General features: G+C 39.8%; 2 protein-coding genes across 3 annotated transcripts in view; both read right to left on the bottom strand.

Moving 5' to 3' along the window:
* The window catches only part of LOC149186726 (proteinaceous RNase P 1, chloroplastic/mitochondrial-like), a 234,376-nt gene that overhangs the window by 58,203 nt on the left and 156,522 nt on the right, over positions 1 to 19,651 (bottom strand). The gene's annotated exons all lie outside the window — the stretch shown is intronic.
* On the bottom strand, positions 15,382 to 17,075 carry LOC149186728 (uncharacterized). Its single transcript, XM_089412675.1, has 2 exons — positions 15,856 to 17,075; positions 15,382 to 15,733 (listed from the first exon to the last, which is right to left on the bottom strand). The coding sequence occupies exons 1-2, from the start codon at positions 16,951 to 16,953 to the stop codon at positions 15,530 to 15,532; spliced, it is 1,302 nt and encodes a 433-aa protein (XP_089268801.1). The 5' UTR covers positions 16,954 to 17,075; the 3' UTR covers positions 15,382 to 15,529.

Genomic DNA, 19,651 nt, shown 5'->3' with positions numbered 1-19,651 from the left:
AAAATTAATTAAAATCCTAATCCAGAAATTTAATTAATTCTAGGTCCTAGGTAAATTTAAATTCTCCGAAGGCAAAATTCGTCGGTCCTTAAAAATTAAATTTTAAGAGGTCCCGAGACTAAGATAAATTGATTATTTTGCTAAATTTTAAGCCTTTGGTCCCCAAGGTTAAGTCAAAATCGAAATTTTGAGGAAATCAGTTCAAAATTTTAATTTTTGAATTAATTAAAATGCATTTAATTGAAAATTTTGAATTTCCTCAAGAATTTGAAATTTCGATGGATGATATTAAAAGAAATTTCAATCATCATCAACGGTCGAGATTGCTTTGACGAGGATCACTCGAACTAGTCATTGGAGGATTTATCTTTAAATAGGAGGTCATTTGTCAGTCAAGGTTTGATCTTTTGATCGTGTGCTAAGCGAAAAGCTCATGTATACTTTTTTGGATAATAAAAGAAGACTTTGGAGTTAATTTTCATCGATGTTACTCTTCATGGAAATACTGTAAGATGTATCGTTTTTCATGTGTAAATTTTTTTTTGGCCATTGATAATAGCTTCTGAAGAGTGATTTGAATACACATATCTTGCTCAGTAGCTGGGGTTTGAATAATAATCTAAATTTTGAATGTAATAGCAGGTATCTTTATTTGTCTTAGTTTTATTATTGTTTTCTCGCTCTATGTTGATGGTTGAATTGAGTTTTACAGGAAAGTCTTTATTTTTAGATCATCGGGCATTCGGGGAAGTTTTCATTTGGACCAGAACTAACTCCCGATCTGTGTTTTCTAAAGACCCCAGCTTAATTTAATCCTGGACTTATCATTAAAAAAAATATATACTGGTGATGCATGAAGGGTTTTGAGCTCAACACCTCTTTTAAACTTTAAAAAAAAAAATTAAAAAATTGTGTGGTAAATCGATAGATCTCGATGTTGAGAGCTTCAAAATATCAAATCTGGGAGAGGAGTTGGACTCACACTCCCTAGATCTGATAGATCTGCCATTCATGTGCATAGATTTGTAATTATTTTCAGTTTTCTGACTTGGGTTTTCTGGGTTTTAGTTTTTTGGGTCATTGTATATATCGTTTGGGTGTTCCTTGTTGTCTTGCAGCTACAGATCTAAAGGAGAAAATTGTGCAGAGTCCATATCTAGGCCCTGGAGAGTAAGATTTGGATCTCTAGGGTTCATCAACATCATTTTGCGGGATATTCAAAAGATTTTGTAGTCCAGGGTTTTAAATTTAAATTTTTTTAATCTGGAAATTTTTTGGGTTTCACTCTTAAATCTAAAGCAAGTGGATTCGAATTTTAAATTGAGATTTCTCAAATTAAAAAATAAAAAATTAATTAATTAATGAAAAAAATAAATAAATAAAAATAACGAGTTTTTGGGCCACCATTTTTGCTTATTGGTTTGATACCGAGCTTTTTGGGTTCCTGCAAATTTTCAATTTTTTTTCGTTTTGAGGTTTCTAGAAATTTTTGGGTTTCTTGGTTGTATTCTCCCTTCTCATCATTCCTCCTCTTGCTGCCATAAGCCTATAGCTTCTGCCCTGCTTGAAATCCTCTGTCCGTTGAGCATTCTTGGCTCCTCATCCATCAAGCTGCCTAAGCCCTCAGCTCCTTTGTCATCCGTCATTGTCTATCTCTGCCTTAATCTGCAAAACGTTGGCTTAAGTCAGTTGTTTGTTGTCTATCCAAACCAGAACCTGCAGCCTTCTTCCACGGCTCCATCGCAGCTCTATACCTTCGCTGCTTCATCCTTTCGCCGCCATTCCAAACGCTAGCCTCAACCTGCATCAAACCCTTCCGCTCTGTCCTACTCCCTCTCCCTACGGCCTTCCTTTGCCCTGCTCATACTCAAACTGTCAGCCCACAAACGCTCCTCCATCCCTCTCGAAGCTAAACCCTCCTCTCGTGCCAAGCATTCCTCAAACCTGACAACGCATAGCCCATTCCATCAAAGCCTTGCGTCCCACGTCCATCCCCGTCGAGCTGCGTGCATCTTTTTTGCCATCCAACCTGACTGCACTGCAAGCGACACAAAAAAAGGGGGCTTTCGACTTTTTATGTATGTGTATTATATTTATGCATTAGTTTAGGTTTTCTTCTTATGTAGTTTAGTTAGCCCTTTTTTGTTTTAATTTTCTCTATTTTCATTTGTATATAATGGTTGGGGTTAATTTTGAATTTCGATTTTGACTTCCCTTTTTCCATTTTCATCATTTATGTTAGTTAGGTTCATTTTTTTATTTCGATTTTTCTCGTTTTGACTTTTATTTTTAATGTTGTGGTTTGATTTGATTTTCTCGTTTCTCATTTTTTTATTCACGATTTAATTTTTTGCCTTTTTTCTTATTTTGTTGTTTTCATTTTTAAAAAATCATAAAAAAATCTTTAAAAAAAAAAATTGTGATGTTAGAATTTGGAATAAAATAAATTAAAGGACTTGCGCTTTCACATTAGATATTTTTAATGTGGCCTATGGCCCATTAAAATCTATTTTATTGACCCTTTGATTTATTTTCCTCATTTTTCACATTAAATTAGGTTCCTAAGGAATAATTAAATTGTTTATCTAAAGTTCCTTGGTGTTATTTGGTGATTAAATGCATTTTTATATTTCTCTATTGTCAAGTATGATTAATGTTTCAAAATTTATATTGGCGATAGGAGAAAGTTAATTAATTCTAGATCTGAGCCATTAATTAAAAATTATTCTAAATCTATAATCTCTTTCTGATACAGTTTGGAACGTTTATATTGATCATACCTGATTCTCACTATTCATCACATATTGGAAAATTGTTCTGGATAACTTGTTTTCTTACTTAATCTACGGTTAATTGAGCATAAAGGCACTAGTCTATAATTGTTTCTATCTTGTGGTCGTGTCTTGGTTACATTAGCGTTTAATCTATTCATCTGAGTTAATCAAAACCCATTTACATTCGTCAAGTTGTCCATCATTAAAATCTCCTAAAGCCCGTGTTCCACCGGTTTTCACATCCATTTACCTCAGGGACTACCCCCCTTAACTTGCCTAGGAGAGAGTCTAAACGGAGTAAGGATCAAGAGTGACAGCCCTTACTTTGAGCATTGTCGTGGTGCCTAGACACTTTTTGCGACAACAATGTGAATAGGAGTCAAGAAGCAACAACAGATCTCCACGAATGAACAAGTAGTTGATGTAAGGGAAGTATGAGTACTTTCGAGACAAACTTGGGCTTGTGGATAACTCCTCCCAATTTGAGAGGTGGTGAGGATGGACACCTAGTTCTCCATGTGTTATCTATTGTGACCAGGATTAACAATCATAAGTCAAGTACATTAACACCGATAGGGAGAAAGGTGGATTGGATAAGCATCTTGGATAGACATTCTTGAGTCATGTATTTTGACCAGGTTTAACAGTGGTAACTCAAGTACATGGACTTAGTTAAAGAATGGTCTCATGGAATGACATTTCCTTGTGATTAGGAGGAAATGGTCCTATGGAGGACATACTTTGGTGAACTTGGGTGGAGTATGTGCCTCAGAGAGGCGGTATGGTGTCCTATTAAATGCCTCCCAACATTGTGCTCTGATCTAGTGGAGAGATAGAGCTTACTTGTCAAGGCCTTGGTATTTTGACAATGTTAGTTATGATGATGTTATCATCAGTGATGCTTATCAATCTAGATCCTTTCTTATAAAACCCTTCAACTTGAGAATATCCTAACGAGTCATTATGAATACCTCCCTAGTTAAGAGGGATTGTTGATATTGTAACCAGGTTCAGTATTCATAATGTATGATGTTGTGAAAAGATCAAAAAGAATTTATTTCAATCAAAAGAAAATTATTTTTGTCATGTCCCATTTGGACATTTAAAAGAAAGAAAAACGAATTTTAAAATATGTTTTTTTATGTGTCCAGGTAGACCAATTCAGCCCCAGAAGACAAGTGTTGGGATAGGGTCCCCTAAGGTTAATTTTGGGGCAAAAGCCTAAGTTTTTGCGATTTAAAGTGTAAAGTCTTCGCAAGTTATGATTGCGGAGCGCGTAGATGTATAGTGTCATAAAGGGTTTTTACCCTTCGTTTATGTAAATTGTGTCGGCTTTAGAAGATCTACCCATGGTTTGCAGACCATGGGATTGTATGAAATGGAGAGTCTTAGAGAGTCTAAGGCAGTTAAGTTCAAGTAAGTGTTGAAGAGTCTTAGAATAGAAGAGAGGCTATGCAGCTGTGTGCGCAGAGGCCTAGAGTAGAGTCCGTAGCTGAGTGCACGGACCCCTACAGCTGAGTGCGCATGGTAGTTTTGAGTGTGTAAGAAAATCTGAAATATCAAAAAACAGACTGTTCTAGAAATATCTGTGTTTTACCCATTTACTTCTGTTATGAATGAATGTGTTTATGTTATGATGAATATTGGGCTTATAATTTAATGTTGTATTGATGCGCGATTCTTCATGGTTTACATTGTTATATGAATGCAAGTAATAATATATGTTTACACGAAGAATATCTTAATGCATGTTATAGATATCAGACACTTAAGTCAATCTGGGTAATAACAGACTTAGGAGTGATTACAGTGGCACGTAAGCGATTGGTTCGCCTATTTAGGGTCCGCGAGAGATAGTCGTAGACCTCGCGAAGTTCTAGAGGTTGGTAAGAGGAAGTTATGTTAATAAGCCTCAAGGGCTTATCGATCTACGCAGAAGCAGAAAAAAGGTATAAAACGACATCATAATCATCTCTAGGTGCGGAAACTTGGTTCCAGCATCCCCCCATACTGTTTCGGGTGAGACTTCAGTCTGCGCTCTGCGGATTGATGCCGAAACAGCCAGTAGTGTAGGGATTTGTTTGGAAAACTTAACTCTGAACCTGGGTCAGGACTCACTAAGCCAACAACAAGTCAGCGTGCCCAACTATCGTGTCCCTTCGCATGAACAAACAACTATAAATAGAGCCAATTCGTCTCCATCAAACACACACTTCGATGATCTGATCTGAGGCAAGGAGGACGAGATATTTCTCAGTTATGATGTGAGTTCTTGTGGCACCTTTCTCTGTGATGATGGTAGTTCCTATGGCACCTTTTTGTATAATGACGTAAGCTTCCTATGGCACCTATCTCTCTGTTACATATGAGCTACTTGTGGCATTGATCTTCTGTCTTATCTGATCTTTCTGTAGCACTACACTCATGTGATATCCAAGTTATCTATGGTATTGCATTTCTGAAGTTATGCGAAGTTTTTGAAGCTTTCTATCTTTGTGACGTGGCTTCTAAAGACAGGCATGTATAAACAGATTGGTTGACAAAAACATGGCAGAGTTTGGAGGGTTGACTTGGCGCTTGGATCACTAGTTAGTTTGACTTGGATTTCTTTTGATGACAAAAGATTATATAGGAAAGGATTGATGGGATTTCCCCTTGTGAGTTTTTCCTTGGCCTCTGGCCTAATTTTTGGTGTCTCTTGTCTCTTGCACACTATGATTTCTATTTGTATGGCTAAATTGTAAATGTATAAGTGCTTGATGACATAACTAAATGAAGTAAATGCGAAGAGAAAAAATATAAATAAGTCACAAGTAATTATCATGTTCAAAAACTCTAGTCTACAAACGAATTTCAACATTTTGGACTAAGATATGTTCGAGTTTGAGGAGTGGAGCTATAGGGGTATACAGATTTGGATTGGGCAGGGAAAGTTGTGGACAGAAAATCCACGTTTGGATGTTGCTTCAACTTGGGATCAACCATGATCTCATGGTATAGCAAGAAGCAACAATTAGTGGCACTTAGTTAAGCAGAGGCAGAGTACATGGCAACAAGTACGGCGAGTTTTGAGGCATTGTGGCTTCGCAAGATGCTTGTAGGCCTATTTAATCTAGAGAGGGGGCCAATGGTGATTCATTGTGATAATGAGAGTTGCGCTAAGCTCTCTGAGAATCTCGTGTTTCATAATTGGTCCAAGCACATCAAGATTAGATCTCACTTCATCAGAGATAAGGTCCAAAGGGGTGTTGTGGGATTAAAGTACATTTCGAGGATCAAGAGGTAGATATTCTCACTAAGCCTCTAGTGAAATGGAAGTTTGTGAAGTACCGAGACAAGATGGAAGTGATGAAGAATCTCTTTCTTGCTCGAAGGGAGTGTTGAAGCTTGTGGTAGCTTCAGAAGGTCTTCTACATAGGCTTGGTGTCTTAACATGTGGAAGATGACTTATTGCCTATTTAGGTGCTTTCTTGGTTAAAATGATTTATGTCTTCTTTCCTAAGTCTAACATAGGAAAAGTACATAATTAAAGTCAATTAATTATTGTGGGCTATTAAGTCATTTTCTAAATATAAATAATTTAATTGTTTGACATAGAAATAATCTCAACCATTAATCTCCAAGATCTTCTAGAAGGGAGATTAGGGCTAGGGATTCGGGCTTAAAGAGGATTATAAAAGAATCATAGCAAAGAGGTGAAGACACAATCTTAGAAGAGAGAGAGGCAGCTATAGCATTTTTTGGAAAACAATTTTCTCAAGAAGGAGAGAGCGAATTCTCTGGAGCATGAGGCTCAGTTTGACTGAGGAGAAAGAAGAAGAATACAGGGATATGTTCAGGGTGTTTTCAGGAGGCCGATTTGCTGGGAATTGGAGAGGTTGAATTGTTGAAGTAAGGAAGCACAGTGTTTAAAGAGGTCAATGTGCCAAGGCCAAGTTGTGAGTGTGTAGAGGCCGAGTGAGAGCTAGGTGCAAAGGTAGAATTTCTAGTGAGAAGTGGGCCGATTTTCTTCAAGCCAGATTTCTTTAAACGCGTATTTTCAGTTAGCCGATTTTCAATGGGCCAAATTATTCCAGTGGGACCGAGTTATAGGTTTCAATCAATTGTTATTTTCTTTGTAAATTCTCTGTGGGTTGAAACCCAAATTTTACAAATTAGTCAATGATGAAGCATTGTTACTTCTTTATTAGAATATCTTTCATCAAGCAATTACCAAATTATATGTGTATGAAGATCACAAAAACAAGAGACACAAGATGTAGGTGCACAGCAAAGGCAAAACCCCTATAAGGGGAAAACCCAGTCAAGAACTCTTCCTTCTGTAATTCAATTCAAGATGAGACACTTCCAGACTTCTTAGATCTAGACAAAGACTTCCTCCAACCACCAAGTCAGCCCTTCCCTACAGTAGCAGCTTCGGTCCAGAATTTTGGCCCCCAGCAACAGAATTTCGGCCCCAACAACATAACTTCGGACCTGCAGCAGAGACAAATTTTCGGCCCCAGCAATTGCCCAAAAAATTTCGCACGTGTGAGAGAAAGATAACCCAAAACTTTGACTTAGAGTTCCCAACAAACTTCGTCCTTCCCCAGCTTCTTTGCTCTCTTTTCCTGCTTCTCTCTCTTGTAGTTCGAACTTCTTGAGTGAGTGAGTGAAATAGGTCGAATGCCTCTCCTTATATAGCCTTTCTGTTGGGTTGAATTGCCCTCATGTAGGCCGACTTCTTAGGGACAGGGCCGACTTGGTATGGAGGTGACAAATTACCTTTTTGAGTCAAAAATGATTCTTTTTACATGATATAAAAGCCCAAGAAGGGTCGAATAAAAATGACAATGACTCTAATGACTCGAGACAAAACCTAAAAGTCCATAATGAAGACTTTGACCTAGAAAACATTGACCCAAGCATGAAACCAATGCTTTAATAGGTCATTTTCTTTAATAATAATTTTTCTTTTGACAAGTAAAATTATGAAGACCGAAGCTAGTTACATTCTTCAACACTCCCTCTTAACTAAGGAGGTATTCATAATTACATTTTACACAAATATACAAGTACATGGAAGGTTTCAAAATGACATGAACTACGAAGAGTTCTAGCACACTCAGTGCTACAGACTAGATTCCTGGCTAGGGTAATCTATCTGGGTGGGACTAAGATGGACTAAAGCTTTCAGCCAGTTTATGTACCATCAAGCTTACTAACTAAACATCAACCCAAGGATCTAGGTGTGTATCCGAGGTCAAAGCTCCAAGACCAATGCCACCCTCCCTCTTCGGGATCTAGACATCAACATACAAGTCGGCCAGATGTCCTCCAAAGCATCCGCTATTAGATGCTTCATCTCACCCTACCAACTAAATTTGTGATATCGATCAACCCAAGCATGTTTCTAAGATATTCAAACTTCTTATTCGGAAGAAACCTCGTCAGCACATCAGCTACCTGTTCATCGGTTTGAATATACTACAGCTTTATGACCCCATCTTGTACCAGGCTGCTAATCCAGTGGTACTTCTTGTTGATATGCTTTGTCTTTGCATGAAATACGGGATCTTCAGTCATCTTGATGTTGCTTTGATTATCACAATTTATCACAATAGGATCCAAAGGCTTCCCAAACAAATTTGTCAACAGTTTTCTTAACCACACAGCTTCCTTTCCTACTTCACATGCAGCAACGTATTTTGCTTCGCACTACTTAATGCAACAGGATCTTGTTTTCTACTCATCCACGAAATCATAGCAAATCCCAAGCTGAAACATCCACCAGTAGTGCTTCTTCCATCAATCTCCCAGCCACCCCAATCAGAATCAGTAAAATTTGTTAACTTGACCTCCTTTCCATCATACTTTAGGCAATGATTTATAGCGCCACATAAATATCTCATAATATGCTTGGCAGCTATCCAATGGTCATGACGAGGCTCCAATTGAAATTGACTAAGAACATCACGGCAAAAAATATATCAAGTCTTGTATTTACCAAGTACATCAGAGAACCCACCAACTTACGATAGCTAGTACGATCGACGAGACTAGAGTCAGAGCTTCTCAACTTCTTGAGATTAGTGATCATGGGAGTAGTCACAGGTTTCGAATCTATCATACTAAATCTCTGCAATATTTCGATTATGTATTTCCCTTGACCCATATATATATTTCTCCAGGTTTCTGCCAAACTTCCAAACCCAAGTAATAGTGCATGAATCTCGGATCTTTCATTCAAATTCAGCTGCCAGCATCTTCTAGCATTCTTGTATTCTGTGCTCCACACCTGTAATAAACAAATCATCCACATATAGTAAAATAATGACCGGTTCATTGTTCACCACTCTGATGTAGAGGTTTGGATCTACAAAACTTTTGATGAACCCAATTCTTAAGAGATATGCATCCATTGTTGCATACCATGCCCTAGGAGCTTGCTTCAAGCCATATAGGGCTTTCTTTAGTCTGCAAACATGCGTGTCCTTACTATTTATCTCAAAGCCTTCCGATTGTTCAATTTATACTTCTTCATCGATGGTTCCATCCATAAATGTTGTTTTTACGTCCATTTGATGAATATTCCATCTCATTGTAGCAGCCACAGCGAAACCAAAGATCTTATAGTAGTATATCTTGTAGTAGGTACAAAGGTTTCTTCATAGTCTATATCTTCCTTTTGAGAAAAACCCCTTGCAACAAATCTAGCTTTGTATTTGTCAATACTCCATCAATAGCATGTATGATTTTGTAAATCTATTTTGAAGTGGCAACTGATTTGTCACTAGGCCTACGAACGATTTCCCAAACCCCATTCTTCATGATGGATTGATATTCTTTTTGCACCGCCTTCTTCCATTCTTCTTGATGAGTAGCTTCTTCAAATGTAGTTGATGCAGCTTCTATTAATTTTTTCATATATGTTGCATATCTTGAATTTCTCTTTGGTCTTTTGCTTTCTCTAAAAGTCCCTTTAACAGCTCCATGTCCTTCGACATCTTCAAGAGTAGCTTTTAACCAATTTGGCCTTTTCCTTGTTTCGGGTAATATCACGGGTTGAATAGGCTCACTTGGTCCTTCTACTTCTTCTTGGTTTGTAGTTGTCTTGTCATGATGCTCTTCTTCTTCAAATAGTGGTGTATCTTCATCATCGGAATCTATTGGAATATCCTTGGATCTTTTGTAGGCATGATTCTCATTGAATATAACATCCCTGCTTACTTCAATTTGTCTTCCTTCCTTAATGTAGATTCTATATGCTTTTAAAGAAAGATTGTAGCCAACGAAGATCCCTTAATGCTTGTAGAATTAGTTTCCTTCGCTTGTCCTTTGGAACATGGATGTATGCGGGACACCCAAAGATTCGGAGATGGTCCACACATGGCCTCTTTCCTGTGAAGGCTTCTTTAGGTGTCATATTCTCTAGGATTCTATGAGGACTTATATTTTGTATATACATTGTTGTCATTGTTGCTTCACCCGATAGAAACTTTGGTAGATCTTGATCAAATAACATAGTTCCTATACATTCTTCAATTGTTCTATTTCTCCTTTCTACAACTCCATTCTGCTCGGGATTGTAGGGAGCAATGAGCTCCCTCTTAATACCTGCTTCTTTACAATATGCAACTATTTCTTTTGAAGTGTATTCCCCGCCATTATCGGATCTTGGAGTTTTATCTTTCTTTCAATTAAGGTTTCCACTTCAGATTTGAACTCTTTGAATTTTTCAAATACTTTGTCCTTTGTCTTGAGAAGGTAGAGCCATGTCTTTATAGAGTGACCATCAATGAAGGTCACATAATAAAGATGGCCTCCAAGAGATTTGTTAGACATAGGCCCATACACATCAGAATGAATGAGGTCTAATATTTCCTTAGACCTTGTATCACTGCTTGTAAAAGGCTTCCTTGTATTCTTCGCCAAAGCACATCCCTTACATACTCCTTCACAATCTTTCGTGATGTTAGGGATGCCATTTACCATTTGAATAAGAGAGTGAATGATCTTGTAATGTATATGCCCATATCTTCTATCCCATAGTTCGATAGGACTGATCTCCATGTGAACTAAGGCTTGAGGAGATGGAGTAATGAGTTTATATAACCTTCCTTCACGTACTTCATAACTTCTGCCTTATCAATGCTTGAATCCTTTCCCCAAACCAAAGCTTTTCCATCTACAAAGGAAACCATATCTCCTTTATCTTCTAAACAAGAAATTGAAAGTAAGTTCATTTTCAAACCTGGAACACAGAGTATATTGATCAGGTGTAGCTTTCCTCCATTTTCCAACTTCAAAGATGTAGATCCAAGGTCCTTAACTACATAACTAATGTTGTCTCCTAGCTCCACTACATGAGATGATTGTTCCTTTGATAAAGTATGAAGTTGTTTGCTTTCTCCTGTCATATGTCTTGATGCTCCACTATCAATGATCCATGCATTGTCATCATCAAGAGTACTTGTAAGTGCAGCCAAGAACCCTTCACTTTTGACTTTCTTAGATAAGTTGTAGATGATCTTTCCAATCCAGCTTCTGTGATTCTTATGATAATGAACCCTGTCTTCAAGTAACTTGTCATAGAGGGAGTAACTTTTTCTTCCAAGCCAACAAAGTGATCTCCAACCTTCTTCGACCTTAGCTCTGATACCATGTTGAGAAATCAATGCTAGTAGATATTAGGGTTTGATTCCTCTTTCTTGATAATTACTTGTGAATTATGTTGGCCTCTTTTACTTCTTTATTAAATTATCTTTCATCAAGCAATTACCAAATTATATGTGTATGAAGATCACAAGAACAAGAGACACAAGATGTACGCGCACAGCCAAGGCAAAACCCAATCAAGAACTCTTCCTTCAGTAATTCAATTCACAAAAAGACATTTCCAGACCTTTTAGATCTAGACAAAGAGTCCCTCCAACCACCAAAGCAGCCCCTTTCTACAATAGATGACTTAACAAAGTACTCCAAGTGACAGCTTCCCAGTAGTAGCTTCAGTCCAAAATTTCAGTCCCCCAGCAATAGAACTTTGTTAAAATTGGCAACTAGGGCCAAACTCCATGTGGGTCATCTTATTCATGGCAGCTGATATTTTTCTTGGACTCCTCTCATCGAGAGGTGTAGGATTGATCTAAAGATCATCCGATTCTGATAAGTATTCATGGAGTTATGAATTTATTCGTGTTGTTATAAGACAATTCGTCAAGGTCGGCCAACAACTAAATAACACCCACATGTGCTCAACATTTAATATAAAAGGAGATGACTTGAGAGTCATTTCACACACACTTCTCTCTTGATTTCTCTCCACTCGCTTTGGGTTTTAGTGGAAGTGAAATCTAGGAGAGGAAGCCCTAATGGAGATCAGATCTCAGCCATGGAAGGAACCTCTACGCTGCCCTAACACTGACCTAAGGAAGCCCTAGCCGTAGTCCTAAGGAAGCCCTAGCCACAGTCCTAAGGATGCCCTAGACACAATCCAATCAAGTGCAATGCATACCTTGGAGAGCAGCTCGTTGGAAAGGAGAAGAAGTTTGTTTTGAGCCGCAGTAAGGGAGGCAAGACCAACGAAAAATTCAAGGACTGTGTGGAGGGTTTTTCAAAGTTCCGAAGTGCTGGAGAAGAGGTCGAGTTCCCTTGTTGTCATGTCGCAGCCATAAGGATTGCCTTAGGGTCGTTTGGGAGGAATGCAAACTCTTGGAAGGGCTACAACAATTAAGAGGAGGCTTGATGTAACAAGCCGCAGCAAAAGGAGGTAGGCCGAAGTTGTTGGTGAGGGCTAGACTGCCCAGAAATTGCAGCGTAGGGTCTCCTCCCCTCTTAGAAGGGCAGTCGCAGTAAAGGAGGTCACTTTTGGGCAGATTGAAGGGTTGTTAGGGACTATGTTTGAGTACCCTAACCAGTCCAATATTGCAGCAGTCAAAGGACCCTAGAATAGTGAGCTGAAGCATGCATTTTAGGTACTTGGTGTGTGTGCAGCGAAGGTCTGTGGTAGGCCACAGGCCTAGCCACTCCAAAACAGGCCAGCGTGGAAGTGTTAGGGGTTGCCATATGCCCAGAACAGCAGCATGGGGAGGCAGCCATCTACCTTGATGAGGCCACAGTTCATTAAGATTGTTCAAGGTATGTTTTGGGCATCATTGTTGGGACAGCAGCTACAACAATACAACTGGGACAACAGTAATACAATTGGGACAAGAGTGGCAAGCATGGAGTTGCAAGGGACAGCAGCATGGTAAATAGGACAGCAATGACATTGTGCAGCAATGACACAATGGGACAGCAGCGACAGCAAGGTGTAGCAAGCACATGGTGGCAAGTATGGTGCTGCAAACACATTGGGACAGCTAGGCTATGATGCTTGTTGGAGCATGGTAAATGGGACAATAAGGATAGTGCTTGGTGGAGCATGGTACATGGGACAGCAAGCAATTATGGTGCAACAATGAGATGCAGCATGATGGGCACAGTGAGGTACAGGATGAGACAGCAATATGATAATGAGGTCCAGCATAGTGATGATGGGTGCAACATGGTGCAACATGATGACGAGCTGCAGCACTATGATGGGTGATGAAGTCACTTGGGAGAATCAGTTGAAGCAGCATGTCTTCAACTGAGTTTAGCTACCTCATGTATCATCTTCTTAGAGATGATTTATGCTCTTATTTAGATAAGTCAAAGTGTTGACTTCTGTTGTAAATGTACTATCTCTCTCTCTCTCTCTACTAAACTATTGAAGAACATATAAGAAGAATTGATCAAGGGTTCCCCACATTGGGGTTTGTCCCTGGCTAGCGCCATATCTTGTGTCCTCTTGTCTTAGCTTGTCTTCTGCGATCTATGTTTATGTTCTATCTACAATTTACTTTAATGCTGATGTGATTGCTAAACTGGAAAAGATATTGAGCTAACTATAAAAATTGAAATAAATTGCTCTAAGCTTAGAACATACCTAAAATTAACATGGAATCAGAGCTGAGGTGAATACAAAGCCTAAGCAAGAGTGAAAGAGCAATCACCAAAGACAGTTGGGAAAGGACAAAAGGATCAATGAATTGCTCATCCCTCTTCTAATTCACCAAGGGTGAAGTCGAAGCAGAAAATATTATCATAATGGCGCAGCGAAGTTTCTGATGGCCTACAAATCACTTCAATGGGAAGTCCGAATGTAAGGGTGGAAAGAAAGGCAGATGCCTTATTTGTAATAAGTCCAACCATTATGCGAAGGAGTGTTTGAGGTAGGGACACATCACTTGATGATGATAACAATCATTCCAGGGACATGTTCAATGGTCGGAGGAATGATAGGGAATGCAGGTCATCAAGGAAACAACCGACTCTCCATTGAAAGCAAGGAACACCAGGTATGAAGAATCAAATGTTGTTTCTAATAAGATAAAGAAGTGTTATCTTGTATTGGCCCTCTCCTTCAGATTCTTTGGGAATCTGGCTTATTGATTGTAGTGCTTCAAGGCACTTCATAGCATAGAAGGGTGCTCTCTCTAATTTGGTAGAACAATTGTAGGATTATACTTGGAGTCGATGCCACCTATCTCGGAAAGGGTGTAGGGAATGTTACCCCTCAATTGAATGAGGGTAACTCGATTCATTTACAAGAATCTCTTTTATGTACCTAATCGGGTAATGGAAGTCTAAGGTTTCAGGGTGGCATTCATCAATGGAAAGGTACGTGTTTGAAAATAGAATTTTCAAAGATGCTTTTTTCTCATGGGTTCAGGGTTGGCAATTTATATCAAGTTGCAAGAAGTCCATTAGGGACTATGTCAGTTGACACATCTCATCTATAGCATCGGAAGTCTACTTTATGGGGCCTTACCCGATGTGAGTTAGATGGTGACAGGGATGTCTAAATTCAAGAAGAGCATGAAGGTACATGTCTGAGATGTACGAAAGGAATATTTTACAAGGGGACCATTCCCCTCAAGTAGCAGGTCCACAGGTTTGGAACAACCCGAGGGGTTTGAGATTCATGATTGAAAATCTCATGTATGCAGGTAGAAGAAAGCCCTTTATAGCTTGAAGAAAAACACCCGGGGCTTAATATGAGAGGATTGATAACTCTCTAATGAAGCTGAGATTCACTAGGAGTGAAGTCGATCCAAACCATTGCTTGAAGGCTGTGGATGATAGACCTCTCATATTGGCACCTTATGATGACGACCTCTTTCTGGCAGGTGCAGACCAATGTTGCACGAAGCGGGAGCGAAGCGGAAGCGCGAAGCGGAAGCGCGGAGCGCGGAAGCGTCATTTTCCAAAAATCTAGGAAGCGAAGCGTCCGCGGAAGCGTCTGCTATATATATATATATATTTTTATATTTTTTTGCATTTATACTCAAAACAAACATCCCAAATACCAAATTAATTGTAGAAGACATGAAAACATGCATATTTTTGCATAAATCAAGATAGATATGGCATCCATGATTCCATTGTAGTTACTAGTATGTACAACAATCATCTATATTCTAGCTATTACAAACATACATCAAATTTTTAAGCATATTATAAAACATAAAACATTTAAGCGTATTATAAAACATAAAACATAGAGCATATTATGATTTATCTAGCAAGTGAGCAACTGTCAACATTTGTCATGTCCAAAATTCAAATAATAATGTTTACAAAATATGTCACTTGGTCACCGCCAAGCCAAAAAGGTTCAAAATTCAAATTCACAAGTCTACAAGTCTAATGAGTAATCTATGACAAAAAGAAGTAGATTGTGAATATATCTACTAATCTCTCCTCCTTCCACCACGAATAGAACGTGATGGCGGGCCTCCACGTGGTGGCAATGAAGAAGATGGTCCCTGTGTAAGTCGTGGCACTGGAACTGATGAAGAAGAACCCCCTGCCGTTGGTGTTGAACCATGGAACCTAGAAACCAAGGGACCAGATGGGGGTGGGGGTTGTGGCATATCAACACCCGTGTCATCATCCTAGAATCGCTCAAAAAATTCATGCAAAAAAAAAAACACTAGTTAACAAAAAAATTAAAAACATGAATTAGAGAAATGCTTTATAAGGGAAAATTGGAAAATTCATACCACAATGGACATACCTGGATAAGAGAATCCTCTAATTGCTCTAGTCGCAACACTCCATCCTCCAAATTGGGCTCCTCTGGATTCTTGTCCCAAGTCAACAAGTCTTTATTAGACTTTGCATCTTCACAGTAATGGGACAACAATCGCAAGTTGTAATGAACATAAACCAAGCTCTCTGCCCGGTCTAAATTCAACCTGTTCCTTTTAACACTGTGGATGAAAGAATAAGAGCTCCAACACCTCTCTGCAGAAGAAGTGTTTACCACCTGTGATAGCACCCGCAATGCCAAACTCTGTAGAAGTGGAGTAGGCCCTCCATGCATGTTCCACCACTCAAGAGCAGAAAAATGCTCTCGATCTTGAATTGCATGCATGCTCCCAAATGGACCAGTGTTGCTCGTATAGTTGCTCACCTGTCTCCGTACCAATGCAGCCTCCTCATTATCAGGGATTAATCTACTCAATGCAGCCATATATTTTTCGTGAACCTCTTTATCTTGGTGTGGTTTTTTCCTGACTCCCCCCCCAGGTGCTGGTTTTGAAAGCCATGATGGATGATAGTATTTAGGTGTCAAAACATATGCTAATGCATGCAATGGAACATTTAGCATATCCCATCGGTTTTCCACCTCTTCACGAATATAATTGTACAAGGTGGTATCTCTAGGCTCAACAATGTCTTTAATCTGCCCCAACATGCTATCCATTTGCTCATACACCTCCCCAATTACTGGTCGATCTGAATCTGCAAACTTGATCATGTAATAAATTGGTTTGGTGAATTGCAAAACATATTTAACCTGTGACCAAAAGTAACTGTCAAGAACAGTGTCCTTGACTTCATTAGCACCATCTGTGTCAGTGTTAATTTCATCCCATGTTTCAGCACACACCAGATTAGTTAAAGCTTGTCTCACCCTCACTAGCCGCCTAAAGGTGAGGTAATAACTAGCAAATCTTGTCTTTGCAATTTTAAGCAATTGCAACTTGGAGTAAGTGCCATAGAAGTAGTTTACCCTTGTATGCCCTGTGATGAATTTAATGAGCTGCTTCCCTTTCCTGTAAACCTCAGCAATCCACCCACAATCTTTGTGTTTCACAATATCATGCATCAAAAGGTTCAATGTGTGAACCAGGCACCCAGACCAAAAGATGTGTGGATGAGTACGCTCAATAATTTTTCCTGCTAACTTACAATTTGCTGCATTATCTGTGATCACTTGAACCACATTATTCGGACCAACATCTTTGATTGATTTCAATAGGAGATTTGCAATGTTTTGTGCAGTTGCACTGATGGAGGAGGAGTCATGAGATGCAATAAATACTGCACCACTAGAAGAAACACCAAGAACATTTATCAAATGTTGGTTTCTAATATTTGTCCACCCATCTGATACAATGGATACCCCAGAATCCACCCACTCATGTGTAAAACGTGTCAAAGCTCTTTGAACCTTAGCTTTTTCTCTTTCTAATAACACTGTTCTAGCTTTCTCATAGTTGGGGGCCTTGTATCCTTTTGGGGCTTCATTGATGGCCTTTACCATTTCATGCCAATAGGGAGAGCGAAGCACATTGAATGGTACATCGCAAGCACAAAGAAAACGGACTATCTTTCCATCCACATCATCCCTCCCAGCAACATTAAGGAAATCCCCTATTGTTTTTCTACCTCCAGAGGTTGCAAAAGTACCATGAGGAGATGGGCAACTACCAAATTTAGAGGTTGCACTTGATTCAGAATGAGTTTTTTGTTTCTTGTTTTTTCGTTGTGCAGCCATCTCTATTTGGATGTATTTTTCTCTTTGTTCACTTGAAATGTTTGGGCAAATGGTTACCCCCACAGAACCCTTTTTTTCATCACTCTCCAGCACCCCACAAAGATGCCTCCTCAGACGGGTATATGAACCCGTATATGGTTTTCCTCCATGACAACCATGAGGGCACAAAAATTTGTAAGATCCACCACCCTTTCCCCCTTCAAGTTTGGTCACATAGTTCCACAAGGGATTTGATGTACCTTTCCCATCTTGTGCTTCAGTGTCCTCTTCAAGTTCATCCCCTTCCTCTTCAAACCCTTCCTCCTCATCATACATTGGGTCACCAAGTTCATCCCCTTCCTCTTCCCCTCTATTCCTCACCCTTGCCATCATTAAAACCAAGAGTGGAATGATACATAGAAGCCAAAAAAACACCATCTTGGAATATGGATATAGGTGGTGGACAACCTGTAAATAAAGGAGCAAGTAGAAACAATGGGAAAGAGTAGGAGAGGGAGGAGAAAAATACAATTTTTTTTTCAAAAAAACAAGGGAGTTTGGGGTTTGAACTTACCTCTTTAGCTCTTGTAGATGAAGTCCTCCAAGCTCTTGCTCCAAGCTCCTCCTCCTTCTCCTAGCTCCTCCTTCTTCACTCCTCCAAGCTCTCCTCTCTTCTCCTCTCTTCTCCTCTCCTTTCCTCTCTTCTCTTCTCCTCTCCTCTCTTCTCTTCTCCAACTCTCATAAACTCAAAGTGAGAAAATGAGAAGAGAATGGGGGCTTTATTCTTTTCTAAACTCACCCTAAAGTGACCCTAACCCACCCCTAACCCACCCCCTCATGCTTAGTTAAGTTAGATTTTAAATGAAATTAAAAAAAAAATTTGATATCCGCGGGTTGCGTGCGGGTTGCGCCCGGGTGGCGTGCGGGTGGCGTGCGCTTCCGGGCAGGTTGCGTGGCGCCACCTCATGCCAGAACCGCATGCCGAAGCGCGATTCCGGGGGGGCCGCAACCTCATTGGCAGGAATCGTTTCAAAAACAAGGAAGCGCGCAACCTAAATTTCGGAATCGCGATTCCTGTGGAGATTCCGGAACGCTTCCGCACGGGTCGCGGTTCCGGGTTAGGATCCGGCGGGGGGGGGCGATTCCTGCAACCCTGGTGCAGACCCTCTCATTTGCAGAAGTAAGAGGGAGTTGGATTCCGAATTTAGAATGATGAACTGCAAGCCCGTGACTACCTCGATGGATAGAGGGAGTTGGATTCCGGATTTAGAATGATGAACTGCAAGCCCGTGACTACCTCGATGGATCTTAACATTCAAAAGTTACGTGGTAGGGATGTCGGACCTGTTTTGGGAAATACCTAAGTTTCACAAACTCATATTAGCATTGATGTTCTTGGTGAACTTCCATCCGGATATATGTTTTGCAGTTAGCATGATGAGCTCATATATGGTTGAGCCTCACTGGATAGGTGCCAAGAATCACTTGAGATATCTTCAGGGCACAATCTCTCATGGATTGAGATACACTGTCAGAAATGTGAAGCTGCATGATTATTCTGATGTTGATTAGGCAGGCAGTGTAGAGGATCGCAAGAGTACTTCTGGGTGTTGGTTCTCTTTGGGTTCTGCTTGATATCCTGGATGAGCAAGAAACAGAAGACAGCTTCTTTGAGCACCGTTGGGACCGAATACATAGCTACGAGTATGACCTCGTGTGGAGCTACTTGGTTATGAAAGCTCTTCAGTGAGTTGTTTGTACACATGATGGATACCACCATGATCTTCTATGTCAACTAAGGGGGATTCGATTGTTGAGGAATCTCGTATTCTATGATTTCTCTAGCATATAGACATCAGATACTACCTTATCTGGGATATGGTACATCGATGAGCGAGAAGGCTCCATCGCATTGGCACTGATGTGCAAGTGGCAGACATTCTGTCAAAGCCCTGAGGAAAGGTCAAATTTGTGACTTTCCGAGAATGACTTGGATTCATAGAGAGACCCCCTTATGAGGGTCCTGCATGCATTGAGCTCTGGCAAC

Source organism: Pinus tabuliformis, chromosome 3_1, assembly GCF_031772625.1.
Source record: "Pinus tabuliformis cultivar Carrire ecotype Pingquan chromosome 3_1, CPIR1, whole genome shotgun sequence".
NCBI lineage: Eukaryota > Viridiplantae > Streptophyta > Pinopsida > Pinales > Pinaceae > Pinus > Pinus tabuliformis.
The sequence above is the reverse complement of the archived record's forward strand: the minus strand, read 5'-3'. Positions and strand labels throughout refer to the sequence as shown.

Coding starts and splice junctions, on each gene's coding strand:
- LOC149186728 (XM_089412675.1), bottom strand. CDS start 16,953: ATGCATGATATTGTGAAACACAAAGATTGTGGGTGGATTGCTGAGGTT. Junction 15,734..15,855: donor TAGAGGATTCTCTTATCCAG/GTATGTCCATTG, acceptor GAGCGATTCTAG/GATGATGACACGGGTGTTGA.